Source organism: Babesia bovis (assembly GCF_000165395.2).
Source record: "Babesia bovis T2Bo chromosome 4 map unlocalized Chr4_1, whole genome shotgun sequence".
Classification (NCBI taxonomy): Eukaryota; Apicomplexa; class Aconoidasida; order Piroplasmida; family Babesiidae; genus Babesia; species Babesia bovis.
Genome location: NW_026261571.1, coordinates 613,890 through 628,556, shown reverse-complemented (window position 1 = coordinate 628,556; position 14,667 = coordinate 613,890). Strand labels below are relative to the sequence as shown.

At 41.7% G+C, this 14,667-nt stretch overlaps 9 protein-coding genes across 9 annotated transcripts; 5 read left to right on the top strand and 4 right to left on the bottom strand.

Annotated features, from left to right (window-relative positions):
- Positions 1-273: 273 nt before the first annotated feature.
- Positions 274-1,717, top strand: BBOV_IV006610 (Ring finger domain family protein). Its single transcript, XM_001610535.2, has 2 exons — positions 274-495; positions 785-1,717. Exons 1-2 carry the CDS (start codon positions 364-366, stop codon positions 1,685-1,687), a joined length of 1,035 nt encoding a protein of 344 aa, XP_001610585.1. The 5' UTR covers positions 274-363; the 3' UTR covers positions 1,688-1,717.
- A 183-nt stretch (positions 1,718-1,900) lies between these two features.
- Positions 1,901-2,462, bottom strand: BBOV_IV006590 (putative integral membrane protein). Its single transcript, XM_001610534.2, has 4 exons — positions 2,254-2,462; positions 2,186-2,219; positions 2,071-2,148; positions 1,901-2,036 (listed from the first exon to the last, which is right to left on the bottom strand). The coding sequence occupies exons 1-4, from the start codon at positions 2,385-2,387 to the stop codon at positions 1,926-1,928; spliced, it is 357 nt and encodes a 118-aa protein (XP_001610584.1). The 5' UTR covers positions 2,388-2,462; the 3' UTR covers positions 1,901-1,925.
- Positions 2,463-3,214: 752 nt separating this feature from the next.
- On the top strand, positions 3,215-4,642 carry BBOV_IV006560 (Cyclin N-terminal domain family protein). The gene is made up of 6 exons (XM_001610533.2): positions 3,215-3,338; positions 3,377-3,481; positions 3,520-3,660; positions 3,699-3,892; positions 3,976-4,072; positions 4,111-4,642. The coding sequence occupies exons 1-6, from the start codon at positions 3,255-3,257 to the stop codon at positions 4,600-4,602; spliced, it is 1,113 nt and encodes a 370-aa protein (XP_001610583.1). The 5' UTR covers positions 3,215-3,254; the 3' UTR covers positions 4,603-4,642.
- Positions 4,627-5,897, bottom strand: BBOV_IV006550 (ras-related Rab11A family protein). Its single transcript, XM_001610532.2, has 2 exons — positions 5,623-5,897; positions 4,627-5,360 (listed from the first exon to the last, which is right to left on the bottom strand). The coding sequence occupies exon 2, from the start codon at positions 5,287-5,289 to the stop codon at positions 4,651-4,653; it is 639 nt and encodes a 212-aa protein (XP_001610582.1). The 5' UTR covers positions 5,290-5,360; positions 5,623-5,897; the 3' UTR covers positions 4,627-4,650.
- Positions 5,898-5,977: 80 nt separating this feature from the next.
- Positions 5,978-6,619, top strand: BBOV_IV006540 (Ribosomal protein S8 family protein). The gene is made up of 2 exons (XM_001610531.2): positions 5,978-6,340; positions 6,378-6,619. The coding sequence occupies exons 1-2, from the start codon at positions 6,158-6,160 to the stop codon at positions 6,582-6,584; spliced, it is 390 nt and encodes a 129-aa protein (XP_001610581.1). The 5' UTR covers positions 5,978-6,157; the 3' UTR covers positions 6,585-6,619.
- A 491-nt stretch (positions 6,620-7,110) lies between these two features.
- BBOV_IV006530 (MIF4G/MA3 domains containing protein) lies at positions 7,111-8,992 on the top strand. Its single transcript, XM_001610530.2, has one exon. The coding sequence runs from the start codon at positions 7,171-7,173 to the stop codon at positions 8,935-8,937; it is 1,767 nt and encodes a 588-aa protein (XP_001610580.1). The 5' UTR covers positions 7,111-7,170; the 3' UTR covers positions 8,938-8,992.
- A 121-nt stretch (positions 8,993-9,113) lies between these two features.
- Positions 9,114-10,269, bottom strand: BBOV_IV006520 (RNA recognition motif domain containing protein). Its single transcript, XM_001610529.2, has 3 exons — positions 10,068-10,269; positions 9,865-10,026; positions 9,114-9,827 (listed from the first exon to the last, which is right to left on the bottom strand). The coding sequence occupies exons 1-3, from the start codon at positions 10,143-10,145 to the stop codon at positions 9,231-9,233; spliced, it is 837 nt and encodes a 278-aa protein (XP_001610579.1). The 5' UTR covers positions 10,146-10,269; the 3' UTR covers positions 9,114-9,230.
- Positions 10,270-10,371: 102 nt separating this feature from the next.
- Positions 10,372-13,235, top strand: BBOV_IV006510 (3'5'-cyclic nucleotide phosphodiesterase family protein). Its single transcript, XM_001610528.2, has one exon. The coding sequence runs from the start codon at positions 10,795-10,797 to the stop codon at positions 13,198-13,200; it is 2,406 nt and encodes an 801-aa protein (XP_001610578.2). The 5' UTR covers positions 10,372-10,794; the 3' UTR covers positions 13,201-13,235.
- Positions 13,236-13,503: 268 nt separating this feature from the next.
- On the bottom strand, positions 13,504-14,428 carry BBOV_IV006500 (uncharacterized protein). Its single transcript, XM_001610527.2, has one exon. The coding sequence runs from the start codon at positions 14,381-14,383 to the stop codon at positions 13,559-13,561; it is 825 nt and encodes a 274-aa protein (XP_001610577.1). The 5' UTR covers positions 14,384-14,428; the 3' UTR covers positions 13,504-13,558.
- Positions 14,429-14,667: the final 239 nt, after the last annotated feature.

The following is a 14,667-nucleotide window of genomic DNA, read 5'->3' as shown; positions in this document are numbered from 1 at the left end:
GGAAAAAGTATACACAGTACTATTCATGACATCACTCGTTAATATATGTTGATATATTTCATACATTAATACGCCCAGGGCATGTCTGTTGCTTTAGGAGTCTCCCATAATAGGTGCGATCAAAACCAAGTATACATCTTTCTAGAATATATTTTATCAGGGCATCGCTTAATAACAACATAATAACGAAATGTTAAATGTTGGCGTACTTTTGCAGTGGACGCGCCGCGTTTATGTGGTGTAAACTCAATGCTAACGGCAGCTGAAATATGTATGTGCAATACTATTTTTTACACAGTTTTGTAGATGACTGTGATTATCGCGATGTATAATCATTGTGTTTATTGAAGCATGTGAATCAAAATGGACGTTAATGAGGAATCATTTTACTTCTGCCACATTTGTAGCTCTGGGCGCGCGCCTACTGAAGTTATGTTATGCCCAAATGGTGACTTTTTATGTCTAGTATGCAGCCAAGAGGGCTTTGTTGAAAAGGTGGGTTTCCTTGGTGTCCATATAATGCATAATTAATTCGTCTACGGATGATTTGTTATATTTTCATGACCTAGAATGCCATGATGTTGTTTATTCTAGTGACGTATACGTATTAGATGCTGTTTGGTACTGTGATTCCATTTTTGCTGGATTGTATATGAAATGTCGGTATATTGTGTTATATAAACGGTCTATTCTGTAGCTGTTGTCTATGTTGTGTATATTCTACGTTATTAATTGGTACTTCTATTTTAGTTGTACATGTCAATCCATTTAAATATGTCATCAGATCGCCGCCCCTAGGAGCCCAGCTTTCCCTAATATGCATATTGCTTTTGGTGGACCTCATCATATGCATAGTATGGGACAAGCTCACGTACTTCCACCTATGGAAGGCATGTCGGACCCCTTCTCAAGTGCACTTGGAATGCCACTTCAGAATTTTATTGAGGGAGTATTTCGTAATGCTGTGCCGCAGAGCCAACATCATAATACATTTACCTTCCGTAGTAACGTGATCGGAGCTCCTAACATCCGCGTTACGCGTTATAATATGGGACCTCCACATGCTGGCGATATGCCATTTGCTCAAGCCCCTAATAATGAAAATAGCACCGTGAATGATGAGGCTATTCCTCAGCAGTTTTTTCGTGCTTTTATGCAGAATCCCTTTGACTTGCGGGCGATAAATCAATTTTTGACATATGTAATGGAGAACGACCCTAATCGTGAAGGACCTCCCCCTACTGCCAAGCGTATACTCGAGAATTTGGAGACAGAGACCCTTGATGAGGAGCATGCCAAGGAGCTTGGGACTTGTGCCATATGCACCGAGGATTTTGCCGCAGGTGATCGCATTAATTGGATATCTAAGGATCGCAAGCTATGTGGCCACGGGTTTCACGTGGACTGCATCGTACCATGGTTGAAGCAGCATAATTCATGCCCCGTTTGCCGCTATGAGCTCCCTACTGATGATGAAGATTACAACCGTCAGCGTGAGGAGCTACGTTCCCGTTTAGTTGAGGAGGTTCAGAGACATGTAGAGAGCGCTCCTCCCCCCGAAACTGTGAATACTTCCGCCCCGGAGAATCCAGTTGAAACGGAGCAGGCACCCAGGAACGAACAACCACAGGAGCCACAAAGAAGGGGAACGCATCCTTCTTATGAAACCTATTGTAATGTTCAGTGAAACAATATCTATTAATGATATATAAACTGACTTATTCGTAATTATATATAGTACAAGATGCAAAAAACGGGCCGCTCCGGGAATCGAACCCGGGACCTCTCGCACCCAAAGCGAGAATCATACCACTAGACCAAGCGGCCGGCTGTGAACTGCTCATTTTCCGTTTTATTAATCGCTAGACATTAACTATAACCTCAACATTAAAACAAATATAATTCAATAGTTATAGCATTATAGGCTATAAATGTAGTACATTGTACTCATGCGATTTAGCTTGTGATCTCCACGCCCACACAAAAAAAGAAGGATGCTTCTTAACAATTCTTCCCTCGGAAGTTTCTTCGAAAACCTATCTTTAATGTACAATAGAGCCATTAACATACAGTTAAACATTCGTCACGTAGAAGGTTATTGATAAGCTTCCCGTATAAAAGCTGGAGTTTGCTTAAACTTGCATCCGTCTGCGGTTAGATAATATTCAATACGATGTCTACACACCTGTGATAGCAATCCTCTGTAGCGTTCAAGATACCTATACAGTATGAAGCATAAAAATCCAAACGTACCAATTTACAAGCTGATTCTCGTTGCAAGCCTCGTTTGGGCAGCGCTGTATAAGGTATACACCGATATAATAGGCGAAATGAACGTAAGCACCGAATTCTACATATAAATTCGAAGGTGACTGAAGATTGCTCATTTTACGTATATCCCTACAAATAGCATTGTAAATAATACATAATGTAATGCAACAATATAAAGACAAAAATAAAAAACACAAATGAAAACGAATGATTAACAACGGGCTGCTCCGGGAATCGAACCCGGGATCTCTCGCACCCGAAGCGAGAATCATACCACTAGACCAAGCAGCCTCACAAATGGCGCAAATCTTTTTACAATAATCGAATAACACGGGTAATTCAGTAATCATACATGTATATATATCACATTTGATCTAACGGCATATTCTATTCGTTGTAATATACAATAACTATGCAAATATAGTTATAGTTCATAAATATCAAGAGACATACATTTCGTTAGTATTGACGAATACTCCTTGTATTACATAAGGTCTTACATAACATATTTCATTTATTAGTAGCATATATATCTAACATCTATTATTTACACTGAATAAATGTTCATTAAAACGTTAAATTCATTTTAAGCCCTAGACATTCTATACCTACAACATTCATTGTGAAATCCAATTAGTTTATTATATATAAATAATATATATTCTTCAAGGACAAGTCATATTACTATAAGGGACAACCATTATGGACTGTTGTCAAATTTATAATCTTCCACGTTGTCGGAAATTATATGCTATTGTATAGTAGCTGGAGAATGGCATTTTCCTTTTGTAATAATATGTAACAAAAAATAGGCGTCTCTTTGCCGGTTGCTTGGTCTAGTGGTATGATTCTCGCTTAGGGTGCGAGAGGTCCCGGGTTCGATTCCCGGAGCAACCCTTTTATAGAATCCAATAGTATACTTAAAAGCGTATTATATTGTGGAAATTATTTGATTTTTATTCGGGGTTGTATTTCGTACTTCTATGGATAGTATATCTGCTGCTGTCGATAGTATAGATTCCGATACCGAGCGTTTATTACGGAACTATGGATGTGACCTAATCCAGGTATTTCCCTAATGTGTAATGTCTAACAAAAAAAACAGAAGGCTGGAATACTACTGCAGCTTGATGCAGTTACTATAGCGTCTGCCCAGACTATATTGCATCGATACTACTTCAAGCGTAGTTTGAAACATGTAGACATTAGGGTTGGTCTACACATTGCCTTCATGTTAATATGTATCAGCCGGGCGCTGCCAGCGCTTGTTTTCTTGCTACCAAGTTAGCTGAGAACATGCGAAAAGCTTTGGATGTAGCACGAGTGTTTGACTTTTTGATTAACGAAGAGAATGGAACACTCAGTACTCCTGTAGTTCATATAGATGAGGTAAGGACCATGTAACATCCCTTATATGTGATTTACAGCGGCTTTATAAGGACATTTTGAAAATTGAACGTGATATGCTGCTTCAATTTGGATTTCGTTTAGACAGCCTAGTGTCATGTCCACATCGCTATGTCTTGCAATATGTCTTCGCTTTGTTTCGCAATTTAGAGGAATATTCAAATATAAATGTCAATGAAGTTGCACAGCTAGCCTGGTGTTATTTAAACGACAGGTATGTATCTGCTAAAATAAGTGTTTGCTTTCTCGAACCCTGTATACAACAGAAAGTATCATCGTTATGTTATTGGTGTACAGCATGAGGTCCACCCTTTGTTGCAAACTCAATCCAGGGGTTATAGCGGCAGGTTGCATCTACATGGCAGCGACGGCATTGGGCATTCAACTTTCTAAGGTATCTTGGTTTCACATTCCAACCAATTTGTACCACAGGAACTTGAATGGTACACAGTATTCGATGCCCGATGGTCCGATATACTCCTGGTACGTGATGAGCTCGAGATGCTTTATAAGATGGGCAAGCCGTACTACAAGAGTATATCCGGCACAAACTATGGACCATCACCTCTTGTCCAGATAAAAGATGAAAACCCATGTAACGTGGGATCTCAAAAGTCAATGGGTGACAGTACCAGCAATTCCAATTCAAAGGTAACAGAAGAAAGCTCCCGCAAGCGAGATCGCAGAGCATATTCACCCAGTGAACAGAGTGGTCATAGACGAGGGTCAGGGTACGACCACAATGATCGCACAATTAAATCAAGGAATGACCGTGGAGGAGATTTTCGACATACAGGGTACTCATCCTCCGGGAGGTCACATTATCGCAACCGTGCTGAGCACTATCGTAGAGAAAGAGATAGAAGTCGTGAACGTAGCTACGGCAGATCGTCTAAATACCGTGATTCTAGAAGACACCGTTAATAAAATCAAATTTAAATGACAAATTAAAGTGCTGTTATGGTGTGATTTTTATCTGCAGCATTTGCTTTTCTTTTTCTTCCCAGTTTTCGCACCCAGGACTATTGCGTTCTTCGGCACTTGGGCGTCGTTTAGTGAGAACCCAGTGTTGTCATACATCGTGTTCTTGTCTCCGATTTTGCTAAGGAGCTCTTTGAAAGCAACATCGACATTCTCACTGTTAAGGCAGGAAGTTTCAAAGAAAAGGAGGTCATTCTCCCGTGCAAATGCCTCACCATCCTCCTTGTTGACCTCGCGTAAATGAGTTAAATCACTCTTGTTTCCGACCAAACATATGGTTATATTAGAATCAGCGTAATCATGCAATTCCGTAAGCCACTTGGACACATTTGTGAAACTAGTTTTACAAGCAATGTCATACACTATGATGGCGCCCATGGCTCCACGGTAGTATGCAGAAGTAATTGCTCTGTACCGTTCTTGCCCTGCAGTGTCCCATATTTGAGCTTTTGCGATTTTTCCATTGTTCAGTGTCACTGTTTTAGTTGCGAACTCCACACCGATGGTGCTCTTTGAGTCTAGTTTAAAATTGCCCTTGACAAACCTGTCAAGCAGGTTAGACTTTCCTACATTAGAATCTCCAATGAGGACGATTTTGAAAAGGTAGTCGTAACTCTGATCAGCCACCATACTTGCTGTAAGTGTTACTCATGAAATCCAAGGAGCTACAATCCACAACGGCTCTGCTTGAAGAAGGGTACCTACATGAATCTTAGTACATAGATATCATAGAGCATTTACAAACGACAGATATAAAAAAATACATAGACACAAGTATACAACGTAACTAAAAAAGACGTGGAGACTAGCTATGTACATATAGCAAGTGAGATATAGGTCAATTCATGTTATACACGGCATATAAAAGTCACACATATTTCAGGTAGATTATGCAGTATATACTATATAGGAAAAGGTGCCATAGAACGCTAAATAAGCCATGGATTATATAGATATACCCACCTAATGATATGCGCGAAGACGTTGGCAATATAATGCTATATCCCAATTTTGCTTGGTTTAATGGTGTAATTAAATGTTAGTATACAGCATCTAGGTCGAATGTTTAGTGGGAGGTCTTGAAATTTCGCAAATGCCAATTTTCGCGCGTATCCTTTCCACAGAATCACACATCAGCGTGCTGTTTTGATACGATCGCTATCGTACGTTATATCGCATTACAACATTGAGTAGGGATATTTCTTTGCTTTTACTGGGCATATATTCTATGACCCAAGTGATCGTGTACGTACGTTCCCTCGTCTTGAGTCGCCCGCGTGGAAGGACGTACCGATACTCCCACCATGCGCAAAATACAACCCATTAGGGCATAATTTAGATTTGTTAATTGTTTTAGTATATGTGTAGAGCCTATTCAGTCGGTATCAGTTCTAGACGTCAGATACACCCAGTTTTGTGATTTAACTGGGTACGTGGTTAAATGGTTGATTCCATTGAGCCATAATGGCACCGCGACGTTACTTCGGAGTGTGCAAGGATGCAGAAGGCTTGTGAAATGGTGGTACCGCTGCTGCGGACCGATGCTGCAAGCCAATGGTGTCCTTTCCATACCCTCAATGTAGAGATTCTGCAGTTACTACTTAATGAAGGTTTCATCCGTGGCTATTCGGTGCACGGCGATCGCATAAACATACTTCTAAAGCATTACAAAGGTGCGCCGGTACGTTGCATATTGTGTATGTGTATATAGTGAACAGGTAATTCGCAATGTGCGCGTAATATCGAAACCCAGCCGCGATATCTGGGTCACTCCGCACGAACTGCGAGCTCGTACGCGGTTTAATACAGGGCTATGGGTAATCCAAACATCATGTGGAGTGGTGTCACACCGTGATTGCATACGCATGGGCATTGGTGGTAAAATGCTATTTGCTATAAACAATAACTACCAACACTTTTGCTAAATCGCTTGGCTTCACTGTTGCCTATAACACACCTATAAATATTCATGGGTCATTCTCACTGGCGCTGGTCTCCATTTCGTTTTGATAAGCATAGGTTCAATTAGGTAATAGATCACAGTCAACATCTCGAGCGATTCCATCACATACAGTTGCATTGACAGCATTAAAATGCTAGATATAGGTCAAATAGACGGTAGCTTGGACTAGTTGTAGTTATACGGGTATATATGACTACATTGCTCCCTAGGGATGTCTACTGTTGATATTGCCACTGTTTAACGCACATACAAGCGTCCATAGAGAATTGTATAGATCCTATATCGATAATGTACGAATAAATACGACTATTTCTAGTTTTTAATTTGTCCAGTCCTAGAGGGCGACACCCAATGGAATGTGTAGCGAGTGATGTCCCTCTATGGCACCATCCTAGCATTACAATTTTATCGCACAACGGAGGATATGGTAATTTAAATATGAATCTTCTTTGTATATATTCCTGAGGCTGCTTTGGTTACATTGCCCAGTGTTTAAATAGGTAATATAAGGTGGCGCCCATTGTATTTTATAAGGTAAGATCGTTACAATGGCTGTTTCCGTGGAAAATGGAGAAGAAGGCAAGTTGAAACTTGCAGATACAGCATCATCGATTGAACATGGTGCCGCCAAGTTAAGGAAGACCGATAACGTTAACGCAATACCCAGTAAAGGCCTGGACAATGACCATGTTGGTGCAGATGCGGTTGATAAAGGTGGAGTCAATCCAGGAGGAAGACTTGGGGGAATATATATACCCCCTTTCAAGTTAGTAAGGCTTCAGCGTGAGGTCGCAGCCGATGGCTCAATTGAATACCAACGTCAAGAATGGGACAAGTTGAAAAAAAAGATTAACGCAATTGTTAACAAGTTAACGTGCTCCAACGTATCGGAATTGGTACTAGAGTTGTTAGATTGCAATTTAATCCGTGGACGTGGGCTGTTCGCTCGCAGTTGGATACGTGCTCAGATGGCGTCACCTGGATTTACTGATATTTACGTTTCATTTTTGGCAGTGATCAATTCAAAATTTCCGGAGATTGGTAATCTTATTCTCCGGCGTATAATTCTACAATTTCGCAGGGCATTTCGAAAGAATGATCGTATACTGTGTCAGACTGTGGCAAAGTCATTAGCCCACTTGGTCAATTACCGTGTAGCTCATGAAGTATTGGCCTTGCAATTTCTAGCTATACTTCTAGAGAACCCGACAGATGACTCTGTATCGGTAGCAGCTGGTTTTCTGGAGGATGTAGGCAACTTCCTAGCCCAAGAAGCTAAGCAAGCATTGGAGGCCATATTCGATCGATTCAAGCAAATATTGAGTTCAGGAAAGGTAGACAAAAAGACGCAATACACTATCGAAGCGTTGTGGCGTTCATTCAGGAACAAATTCAGTGACCATCCAGCAGTTAAACCAGAGTTAGACTTGGTGGAACTTGAAGATAGTATAACTCATGATTTGGATTTCCTTGATGACACAATAACAGCAGATGAAATGTTAAATGTTTTCAAGCCAGTAGAACCTGAAGTCTATATACAAGAACAGGAAAAATGGACTCGTATCCGTAGGCAGCTAATGGGTGACTCCGATGATGGCTCTGATACTCACGATAGCGATTCAAGTGTAGATTCGGAGGCTGAACAACACGATGAGGACCAATCGGAAGACAAACCTACTACTGGAGCTACAACGGTCATTCGTGATTCCACAGGCCAGGATCTGGTCAATTTGCGCAAGACAGTATATCTCTGTATCATGTCATCCCTGAATTATGAAGAATGTGTTCACAAGCTGCTAAAACTGAACGTTAAGGAGGGTACTGAAATTGAAATATGTACAATGTTAATAGACTGTTGTGCCATGGAACGCACGTTCCAGCCATTTTATGCGCTGCAGGCTGAACGGCTCTCGAAACTCTCACGTGTCTACGCACAAAACTTCCAGGAATGCTTTGCCAAACAGTACCAATTGATCCACCGCCTGGAGACGGCTAAGTTGCGCAACGTGGCTAAATTCTTCACACATTTACTGGCTACTGATGCGTTGCCGTGGTCTGTGCTCTCCATAATCACGTTAACTGAAAGTGCCACCACATCTAGTGGTCGTATATTCATCAAGATAATGTTGCAGGAGTTGTGTCACACTTTAGGTATACGCAACCTTAGCGAACGCCTACACGACCCGGAGCTCGTTCCACACCTTAGTGGTATATTCCCGCACGAAAATCAGGAAAATATCAGATTCGCCAGTAACTTCTTGACCGCCATCGGCCTGGGCGCTTTGACCACGGAGTTACGGAAGCGTCTGAAATAGGCCGGGGAAATGAACTTTATAGGCAATACTGATACAATTGACCGTGAATTCAACAGGCTCTAGACTAATACAGTAACATCTATATATGTTACCACCCAATAAGGCATTTAAACGATAACAGAATTACTAATGATACACTAGTAGACGCAATGTGTTATAATAAAACATTTAGTGAAAGCGGCAACTAACGTTGCTCTTATTGTCTGTGGTAGCACCCCTATGCGATTACGTTGTTTTCGACCGCTTTGGGTCACAGGAGATGGCTACCATGCGATAAATATGCCAATGCAACGCTATTGATCCGTGTCACAAAGTGAATAGCTTGTGTCATCAGAACTCACGGGACGAATGTCAGAAGAAAATGGCGCTTCTAACTCATTTGTTAGAGCCATCTGCTCCTCACCACGCTTTAACTGTACCTTAAGATACTTGCCACAAACACTGTAACCGTTCATGTTCTTTATAGCGGTAAGTGCAGAAGTAGGATTGTCGTAAGACACAAAGCCATAACCACGATTACGTCCAACAGTGTCTAGCTGGACACGGGCGCTGACAATAGTGCCAAAACTTTGAAAGTGTAACAATAAATCAGAGTCGCTCCATTCAGGCGGTAAGTGGAAGACAAACAAATTAGAACCAGGGGGACCATAAGAAGCACTATTCGTGACTCGCTTTGGAAGTAATGAGAAATTTGGCAGCTCATAAGGACGTTGCCATTGCGTCTCACCAGTGCGCTTGTTGTAATAATACAACATACCATCAGTGTTGGTGAACTGCTGCCACTCAGTGGTGGCAGTCACAGGCCAATTACGTGTGTTACCTTTAAGCTTAGTGTATTCCTGAGCAGACCTAGGAGTAACGAATTGTGCCTTGCAAGGAACATTCGAACCCTGAAAAGGATGACATCAAGTAAAAGGATATGCCTACCGCAAAAAATAACTCGTCGTTGATTGCATTAACCGCAGCAATACCAGAATAATGGTCATTGTAAGTAGCGAAAGCCCAACCCATGGATTCATGACCCAAATCAGGCATATAAAAAATAGACTTGAGGTTGCCAAACTTTGCAAGCTCCCATCGTAACTGGTCCTATTGGAATCCATTACAAACTTATCACAAATAAAACACACCTCTAAAACATCACCAGGTATGCAGCCAATAAAAATCTTAACTGACTTGGAGCTTCCATAGTCATACACGCTTGCCATGACGAAACGGTTCACGTAAATGTCTACGCTACAACCAACTGCTACGGGGAGAAATGCGCACTTACAGACGCATATTACCCTTCCTGTCGCAACTTGTGTGATAGGCAGCCCATAAACCGGGATTGAACGTGCCACATGGATGTGTAACTGCCTTCCAAGGTACATTCACAAGGAGAATCTGCCCTTTGACCCCATGGGATGACACTGTTTAGACTCTTAAGCACACACCCAAGTCTGAATCCCTTCGATTAGCGTATATGCACGTACAGTGCCGCCTGTACGCAGCGGTGACTCCGTTGTGATCTGCTTGGCCCGGACGTGCGTGCATCAGGGCACTGAGCACTATCTCCCAAATAGGTAAACTTGTAACAGTGTGTTAATATTAGAAATAACGCGTTGCTACTTGTAAATTTTAAGTCGTAATACACATTGCAAAAGTTGGTTTGTGAAAGCATAGGTCATGGGCGCCCGCTGTCTATGGTCGGACCTGGATGTGACTCTTGTAAATTAAAGCCAGCAGGTGTATATTACAATACCATTGGTTGAAGTGTTGAGACCCGTATGAATCATTACAAAGCAGGTGTGTGCGCGCCGGCACGGATGATGGCCCTTGGTATACACACGGGTGGCTACTGACTCGTTCGCCATAATGATGAGTTTTAGAAGAACGCACACCGATGGTGTAATGTGGGACAATACAACGACTTCATCGCATAGCGACATGGGTTTCAAGGGCCCTTTGGAATTTGAAAATATCACCAACCCTGCTACATTTGACTCTACAGTTCGCGTAGCTGTAGAACGCCTGCCTAGCGCATGGAGCTCAATCAAACGGTTGTATAGACCTATATGCTCATGGAATCGCTGGTACAGGGAAGAAGTTGGTACTTGTGGCGCGTTTGTCACCCAAGCTCATGCGCAAACTTTTAAGGACCCTTCTTTAGAACGACTTTATGCTCTAAATATCAATGATTTGATGCTTAGGCCCTTTATGTGGTCTAACGTCGCAATGATGACATTGAAAAGTTTGACTTGGCTACTGATAGCTCTAATGGTGAATTACAGCGATCTCGAAGATGTAGTGTCACCCATGGTCATGTATCTATTTCACACTGCCGTGGTTACAAGCGTCCTAGTACTGTCACTGCCGTTGGCGCCGACGCTGGGTATTTTGACCGCTTATACAGAGATTTTATGTTATGCCTCATATACTGTATTAGTGGTACTTTGGGGGTGTTGGCACCATCTAGTACAGCACAGCATGCATTCATTCGTTGGTGAGTCATCGAAGATGTCCATTTTGCAGGCAATGTCCTGGATATCGCTTTTCATATTTGGTACCGGCTACGTGATGATAGTCGCACTATTCGTACACTCAAGGATGCGATGGGCTATTGGTGTTTATGCAGTCCACATAAGTACCCATGTGCTAGGCACTATTATCAACTTGATTATTCAACCCAGCTGGATTGTATGCCTCAACGCTTCGTTAGAGGTTTTCCTCATTTGTTGTATAGTAGCATTCTGTTACTGGACAGCATGCCATTCTGAACTGGAAACAAGACTTCAATTCCTTTCGTGGACCACGAGATATGTGTCAAATAATAAAGGTTCTCTGATATGGAGAAGTACCGTGCAGTTTGCCAGCGCTGCAGAAAGGCTGTATTTAGGAGTTCGCGAATGTAAAACGCTTTTACAGGATGTGCATACAGATATACAGACAGGGGGTGTGAGTAACCCGGAATCCATAGCGAAGCTTAGTGGCGCACTAGAACGCTGTATAGGACACTTGCATTCAGGAGATAATCTATACGGCTTGAGTTACGGCGGTGCGGATGTTGGTAACGAACAGCTAGAAGTTATCGACGCGTATCTGTGCTGCTCCAAGGCAAGGTTCAGCACGCAAAATACCATAGTACCCCAAAGTGCAAGTACATCAATCAACCTGGAAACAAGACCTTCATTTCCTTTATCATTGGGGTCAATTGAAATAGCGTCTATGGAAGTACCGATCTTTGATAGCATAGATAGGAACGTTTTGCTAACGGATTGGAATTTTGATGTCCTTGAATATTTCAAAAAAACGCCAGCAGGATTCATGTCCATTGGATACACGCTGTTACAGAAATACCAAGAAGATTATGGAATCGACCGATCTGTAGTGGTGAATTTTTTATACCGCATAGAAAATCAGTATCGCAATGTGCCATACCATAACAAAATGCATGGCGCAATGGTGGCACAAAAGGTATTGTGCCTAGCCTCATACACCGGCCTTCTAGAACATCTGAGTATATTGGATGAAGCGTTGCTTATGGTAGCAGCCCTGTCTCATGACGTTGGACATCCTGGAAGAAATAACGCATTTTTCGTTCGAACGCATCATCCAGTGGCACAACTCTATAATGATACGTCTGTGTTGGAGAATTATCACGCAGCATCAGCACTTAGGGTACTGTGCACGCCAGGATGTAATCTCTTCCCAGACTGTGACTACGATTACGTTAGGTCACAAATCATAGAACATATACTCGCAACAGACACTGTGGACCAGTTCCACATGATATCGCAATTTGTACTGTCATGCAAACGTGATGATTTCACGTTCGAGGAGTACAATTCCCGCATACTCACCAGTAAAATGCTAATGAAGGCCGCCGACGTTGCGGCGCCAACGATGCAATGGGCTAATAGTCTTGAATGGGTATCGAGGTTACTAGGTGAATTTTATGCACAAGGAGCGGAGGAAGTGGACTACTGTATACCAATATCGGCGTTGTGCGATAGGCAGCACCATGAACAGTCAGCAAAGTCGCAAGCAGCATTCTTGCGTATCGTAGTTGCACCCCTATACGAAGCCATTGCGTCATTAGGATCCCCGGAAATAGATGCTATCATGGACCAACTTGAAGAAAACGCGGAAAAGTGGAACGAAATGGACAAAGCAGGTACAATTATAGCATGCATAGAGTGCGAAGAACCCAAAGCCACAGTAGACATCTCATCCCTTATTGAGCCTCTGTTACCACAGAAACAACCCCTAAATAATATGTAAACTGTTTGTATACATCTACATATATTCAAATTTACTTTAATAGTGATGCCAGGCGTCAAGTGACACTATGAAGGAAAGTAATTACAATCTGGTCACCAACATAAATAAACAATCATATTTGCGCCGTGCAATAGAAATATATAAACAGACCAAACGTCAGCTCCATAGGTGCCACCAGGCACTTTCCATTGACACCAACTGAAACATAAAAGATAACATACAGACTAGGAAACGGTTAATGAGATTTACCGAAGTGATCACAAGCCCCTTCAACTCTACAGAGTGATGCGCCGCCATTAATAATATACCACGTAATTCTGTTGTGAGCTTACGATGCAGCAATAAGCATAAATGACGATTACTTGATGCCTGTAAAGAATTTAGAAGGTTTGTAATCCCTCATCATTGTCTCCAATTGACAAAGTGGAATCAATGAAGCCTTGAGGCTACCATCAGCAGCATCGTTAATAGCTCGCCACAAAATAGATGTCACATCCTGGCTATTTTTTTTGAATAACATAGGGTAGTACTGAGCATAATGATCAAAGGCGCGCTCATCCCCCTGCAAAAAGTCCTTCTTCCCAATCATCTGAACACGATGAGACAGCAACCTGCCTGGAGGTAACTCCTCATCGTTGAGACCTAACTTCTTGTATATCATTATCAAAGCACTCGACATTACCACTGGATACTCATAGTCAAAATAGCTATCCAATGATTTAACACGACTTTCAATCATGCAAGTGTATTCACCAAAACAAGGTTGATTCAATACACGAGCATACTCATCTAATAAATCCATGATGTGTCTAAAACTCTGATAGACTTCAGGTACATTGGCTATTGGCTCCTCGGAGTTGAGTATCCGACGCTCCTCGACCCATGTATTCAACGCGGGAGAGCTAGGAGATGCGCCTAACATAGCCAACGAACGATCAATTTCTTTGTTTATGTTACCAAATACAACCTTCATAGGCCTACCTGGCGCAGCAAACACCGCAGAATCTTGATGTTTATTTACAATGCGTAGGTGAAGTAAAAAATTAATAGCTGCTATGGCCTTTGCACGAGTAACTACTTCATCCAAAGATAAATTCTGAAGGATTGTATGAGGATCCTCAGAACGCACTGTTGCAATACAACAAAATGTCATTAAGGACAACAACCAAGCAAATACATACATCGTGTCCAAATATCTCGTAACAGATGTTATATATGAATATATAGAAGCATAGAAATCATGATCTACACTTAAGTGAGTAGTTAAATGTTGAAGATCAATGAAAAGCCTTTGATTTGACAATTTTCCTCAAGATACTAATCCCCACCTCTGATGCAGCAATGAATCAGATGAATATTTGCAATTAAAAACATTATACACGTTTATAAAGGATGCTAATAACCATTCAAAGTGACATTATAAGCGAGGTATAAAATATATTGCTATTTATAGTATTATTGCCCATG